This window comes from Melanotaenia boesemani, chromosome 23, assembly GCF_017639745.1.
Source record: "Melanotaenia boesemani isolate fMelBoe1 chromosome 23, fMelBoe1.pri, whole genome shotgun sequence".
Classification (NCBI taxonomy): domain Eukaryota; kingdom Metazoa; phylum Chordata; class Actinopteri; order Atheriniformes; family Melanotaeniidae; genus Melanotaenia; species Melanotaenia boesemani.
This window is the reverse complement of record NC_055704.1, coordinates 14,163,543-14,169,809: the sequence shown is the minus strand read 5'-3', so window position 1 is coordinate 14,169,809 and position 6,267 is coordinate 14,163,543. Positions and strand designations below refer to the sequence as shown.

At 38.2% G+C, this 6,267-nt stretch overlaps 2 protein-coding genes across 2 annotated transcripts in view; both read right to left on the bottom strand.

The window, feature by feature from the left end:
• Positions 1–1,660: 1,660 nt before the first annotated feature.
• Positions 1,661–6,267, bottom strand: part of LOC121634519 (plexin-C1-like) — a 61,294-nt gene continuing 56,687 nt past the window's right edge. Inside the window, exon 17 of the mRNA XM_041977195.1 lies at positions 1,661–1,728. The gene's annotated coding sequence lies outside the window, so the exon portion shown is untranslated. The remainder of the gene's footprint in view (positions 1,729–6,267) is intronic.
• Positions 2,887–6,267, bottom strand: part of LOC121635110 (plexin-C1-like) — a 29,196-nt gene continuing 25,815 nt past the window's right edge. The window contains exon 17 of the mRNA XM_041978173.1: positions 2,887–3,009. Coding sequence (XP_041834107.1) covers positions 2,887–3,009 — 123 coding nt within the window. The remainder of the gene's footprint in view (positions 3,010–6,267) is intronic.

The following is a 6,267-nucleotide window of genomic DNA, read 5'->3' as shown; positions in this document are numbered from 1 at the left end:
GTTGGGTCTTAAGCAGGGATTTAAAACAAGACAGTGATGAACCCTGTGTGACCTACAGCAGCAGAGTCCTTTAAATTACAAAACAATTCTGTTACCTAAACTAATGTTACCTAATAACCCCTCTTTATCATTTATATGAACAGAAAAAATATTCTCTCATGGTAGAAAACGTATCCTTTATTGAACACTTAGTCAAAAATTAGACAGGGATGACAGACGTGCAGTGAGGAAGCCATGTCACCTCTGTCCTTCTGATGCATCAGATGCTCACAGCCAGCAGACCTGGTTAAATTATTCAACACAGCCAGCCTTTTTCATGCATTTGGGTCAAAGCTGAGTCAATGTTTCATGAGGCCTCAGTTTCACCTTCACTACTTACGATCTCCTAAGCAGAATAAGTTGTTTTCACAGCTAAGCCGTCTAGAAAAATTGCCTTAGGCTTAGGCCCTTAGGCTAGATGACGACCGCTCTACCTCACCCTAGTTTTTGTCAAACTTTACCTGACCAATGTCTTTAATACACATTGCCATCAAGGTTTCACTCTGGAAAGCAAATTAAAAAATTCTTATCCTGTTGATCTGACAGTCATAATGTATTACACACTCGATGTTTCTGTATTTAGGATACAGTACTGTGCAGCACAATACACTAGAATTCAATATGATTCACTCTGATGTTGTCACATACATTTCCTCAGTTCCGATAAAATAAAAAAAACATAAAATAAACACATTACACACACATCGGCCACTTTATTAGGTACATCTGTTTAACTGCTTGCACACAAAAAGCTGATCAACCAATCACATTCTCATTGCATTTAGTCATGTAGACCTACAGAGGACAGAGGAGAATGTGTAGACTGGTTGGAGATGATGGAAAGCCAACAGTTACTCAAATAACTATTGGTCACAACCAAAGCAAGCAGAATATTTCTGAATCCACAACATGTCCAGTCTCGAAGCAGATGGGCTACAACAGCACAAGACCACACCGGGCGCCACTCCTGTCAGCTAAGAACAGGAAACTAACAATTCACACAGACTCACCAACAATGTTCAAAGCTCCAATCATCTCCAATTCCTTTCTTGAACATGACAATTTGTTGTCTGTACTTTTCTCCACAGTCACCAGATCTCAATCCAGTAGAGCAGCTTTCGGATGTGGTGGAACTGGAGATTGTCATCATGGATGCAGCCGACAAATCTGCAGTAACTGTGTGTTGCTGTAATGTCATTATGGAGCTAAATCTCAGAGAAATGTTTACAACACCTTGTTGAATCTATGCTGCTCTGAAGACAAAAGGGGGTCCAACAAGGCACTAGGAAGGTGTACCTAATGAAGTGGTCGCTGAGTGTAGTAACCAGTAATAAGAGGATCTTGCATGGTCACCTGAACTAACATAAATTGTACAAAGCAAAAAGGCACCAATAAAATATATCACTATCCCCACATGGTCAAAAAATTATTTTCAAAATGTTTGATGCAGGTAGGAACAGAAGAGCCTAAAAATGTTCACAGTCATTTTTTTGTATCAGCAGCTGCAGGGCAAAGCAATCAGGATATTTACAGCAATGAATCTACGGCATGAATTTGTCTTTCTTTCCATCAGCGCTTCACTTCACCTCAGGAAAAAAGATTTTGGAAGCAAGTGCTTGTAGTCCAGGGAAGGAATCGTTCCAACATTCTCCATCAGTTCGGCTCGGTCAGTCTGCAGATCCACAAAACCTGTGGAGGACAATTCACTGAAGCTGTTTTATAAACTACAGTCAACATGAAGAAATTATACATTTTTCTTTAGCAAAAGGTGAAAGGAACAAGTTTTTCACAAAAAGATGATATAAAAAAATCTGATTATGTGTGCAATGATGCTGCAATCAACTGAGCAATGCTAATTATCATGCATGAAACTATGCAAGGAGAAAATGTGTCTGTTTTATCATCAACTGAATTTGGGTGGAGGGTTTAACATCTAATAAATGAAACCAGTTAAGAAAATTTCCTTCCACAAAAACAAACTTTTCATGTGGGTAGAAACCATTTGAAGATAGCAAAGTAAATGAACGGGATTAGTGTAATCACATTGCCACAGTTAAGTATCATGCAGCAGAAAACAAGAGTTATAATGAGCACAGGGGACATTATATGTTGAAAATACATGTACAATTATAAGAACTGGCAACTAGGTGCATAGCTTTGATAAGGGAAAAGAAAGCCATCATGAATGATAGATAAAAGATATGAAGACAAAGATGGAAAAAATAGACCAATTTAAAGAGGAAGAATTTAGTGTGCAGTGATGTGGGTTAATGTTGGAGCCCAGATCCCCCACCCAGCCCGCCCCAGAATAGCCCGGCCACCCGGCCCAGGGCCAACACCCACCAACCCAGGCACCACCAGTGGCCCCGCTCCACTGCCATGAGGCAACCCCAACCGCAAACCCTCACAGCCTCGACAGGGCCGGACACAGAGCCGCCCCAACCGCAGAGCAGCCCAGTTCCCCACCATGGGAAACCACTAAGAACCTGTAACCACTAGTCACCAAATTGTATTGAATATTGTATTGCATATTTGAATTCTTAGTCATTTTAAAGGTGTTTTAACAGATGTGTGACCATTTTGATTAAAGTTACTGGATAAGTCAGCCTCCCATTTTGAAGTTGGAAGACAGAAGACAGACACTAATGTGTTTTGATGGCTGAGCTGATGAATGACAGTTCAGAGATAACCAGATCCTCACACAATGCTCGCTCTATATCTAACCATGGTTCATCCAGACCGTTAGGTTTAAGCCATTTGAAGATAGATTGCAGCTTATTAGCTAAGAAATAGTTTGGGCTCAAGTGTGTGTTTTGTGTGTACCAGGGAGCTAAAGTCTTGAGCCTGCTACAGCAGCCAGTCCTCGCTGAGCGTGTACAGAGCTTTCTCCGTCACACTGTCCACCGACCCTTTGGCGATATGCTGCGTGAGAGCGCTCACCATGAGGAACAAGTGCTGGCCGGCGGTGTCCTGCACAAATGACATATATGATATTCAGCTGGTTATCAAGAAACATCCTGAAAAAAATTGTGTTAGAAACTTTAAACAGGTTTATTTAAAGTCTTTTTTGGACATTTATTTTGGTTCCTACTTGTAGCAAACAGCACGATTTACACAATAAACAAACTTAGCAATGATGAATATTTTATAACTTATAACATGTATCAGTTAAAGTCAATATAAAGTGTGTAGTACATAATGACAGAATCGTTGGTTTGATTTTGGTTTGATATTAGCCCTCCATCTTCTGCATACTGTAAATTTCTATACCAACTTCATCCTGTTTGATATCTGTTTGTGATATCTGTTGTGGTTACTTACTCTCCGGCCATGACAATTTCAGATTTTATGTACGGAGCATATCAACTCTGGACGTGGGACCACTTTAATACTGATAGAATCTGTAGTTCAGATTTGCTCCGGATATCGGATACTAGCCAAGGCCCATATCCGGAGAGTATCACCACACTAGAGATAGCCTGACAGGATATTTCAAGATTCTACTCAAGTCAAATCTGGTGATTCCTAATGCCAGTATACCAGTCATATCTGGAGTCAGGATTCTGTATTTGTGGCCTTTAACCATATATGCAGTCCGTACACAAGTGATATCTGTTGTCCGAAAATTTCATATTGTTCATATGAGCACACTGGTATTTATCCATGCAGGATACTCAATGATGGTTCTAGAAGTGTACAGTACACCCTGTTTTGCTGTACAATCAGTCACTGCCTAGATTTACTAAGAGGTGTTCTGATAAGCTGCACAAAACCCACACATTTCAGACACTACTTCCTATTGCTAAAGGAGGGGGAATTCAATGATTCGTTACTTAAGCTTTACAATTCTGTTTGTTGCTGTAGGGAATAAATATTTTGTGGTAGGAAAAAAGCATTTCTGCACTCGTGGTAATTTATCCATATCTCCAGAGAGAGAGAAATGTTATCAAACCATACTGGTTGCTACAACACTCAATACTCACACTCATACTCAAACTTACTGGAGCAACTGCAAGATAAGCTGGGACCTTCAAATGTGGGAAAAATTAGAATAAAAGTTTATGTGTGTAGCACTTTTCTGAGAACTTTCACAAATTGCTTTGAAAGAAGAAATCAGAACAGGCAAACCAATAATATAACAACCGGGAAAAGCCTCATTTGTTGCACAAAAAAGTCTGTTTTTAGCCTTTATGTTTTACCTTCTTCTTTGTTCTTTTGAACAAACGTCTGTTTCCATAGCTAAAATGTCTGAGTATTTACAGTTGCCCTTACACCTGAAGTCACTGATAAAGAAAGTTCTTAATGTTTTTAGATGAAAACTTATGATTATGTGTGCAATGATGCTGCGATCGACTGAGCAATGCTAATTATTATGTATGAAAGTATGCACTGAGAAAATGTGAGAAAATGTAGGTGAGGAGTTTAACATCTGAGAAAGGAAACCAGTTAAAAATAAATTTCATACCACAAAAACCAATTCTTCGTGTGAGTAGAAACCAAAGTAACTGAACAGGTTCAGATCACATACAGATAAGACTTCAGTATCATGGAGCAGAAAACAAGAGTAATAATGAGCACAGGGGACATTATATGTTGACAATACATGTACAATTATAAGAACTGGCAACTAGGTGCATAGCTTTAACAAAGCAAATAAAAGGAACATGAAAAGTAAGATATGCAAAATGCAAACTCTTATGAGCCATCATGAATGTTAGATGAAAGGTATGAAGACACAGATGAAAAAATAAACCAAATGAAAGAGGAAGAAGTTAGTGTGCGGTGATGTGGGTTAATGCTGGTTTAAAGTTGTCAGACTGCATGCAAAATAAACAGCAAGAATAATATTACTGCAATATTAAAATACATTTTCTGTAGAGAATATTTAAATTTACAACAGCTTTCTTATATACTTTACTTTAAGAGATACCTCACGCTCCTCTCATGTAAAATTACACCTTGTAACTTTACATAACTTTTTTTTTTTTTTTTGCAGAGCTTTCTGACTAATAACTTTTAACAGCTAAACTAAACAGAGTTTAAGCTCATACTGTTTGAATTCCAGATGAATGGCTTTATTGATATTGTTAGAGACAAGGTTTCACTCTGCCGAGTCAGACTGAAGACCTTTTTGTTTGATTTTAAATGCTGTACAGCAAACAGTGCAGCTCCATTTATGTGTCAGTGGAAACTTTCTCCAGACGATAAGCCTAAAAAGTGTTTCATAGGACACAATTAGTCACCCCTTAACATATGCCAAGAAATATTTGCTGCAGTAACCGTGGTGATGAGATCTTAGAAGAAGCCTGGAGATCAGTTGAAGGAAAGCTGTCATCCAGCAGTATGAATGAAACTTGTTCAATGAGGGGACAGAAGTAGCAGCTTGAGAGTACAGTTTTACGTCTTTCTCTGAAAAGTACTCTGCTTTATTTCTCTGTGTACCGTTGTACTGCATTGGAACCATAATCATCCCCACTTTCGTTTTGGCTGTCAAGTCGGTGCCATTCACTCTAATAAAAAAAAGTACTAAGGACTGGTGTTCAGTTTTAACCTACCTTTGTGTTGCTTAATTGTAAGAGTGTGTTACTGACCTTGTCTAATGTCATTCCTGATGTCGAGCTTTTTTTGCTTGCTTCGGTAGACAATCACCACCACTGAAAAGCAAATGTGAGATCACTAACATGTTTAATTTTGCACAATTAGGGTCAGATTTACTATTTCTTTGCAGCTGGTGCAAACTCTGTTTTGACTTTGAAAAGCAAGAGTATTTATTGTTAAAGTGCAGTGGTATGAGTTTCCTTTTCACCATACAAACATCAGGGAGGGGAGATTTTTAATAAATCAAGAAGAGGGATTTCTTAAGGTCTGAACTTGCAATTCACTCATGGTTGTGGCCTTTTATACCTCCGTTGTGTGCTTTGTTTCAAAAGATACAACATAACTGGTGTAGGTGGGATTTCATCATTCGAAGTTTTCTCCTGCATCTTCCTGAAGTGTAGAGAAATGGCACTGAAGCCAATACCAAAAAGGTTTTTATTCAAGAGTCATTGGCTTTTATCCATTTACTCATTGTAAGAAAACTAATTTATATCATTATGTTTTACTATTAAAACATATAAAAAAATATATGTTTTACTATTAAAACATAATGATTGGTAGAAAGAATAACGAATCACATATTATAAGTATTAAGATTTAGGAATTCTACTCAGCAGCATGTGTGCTGGT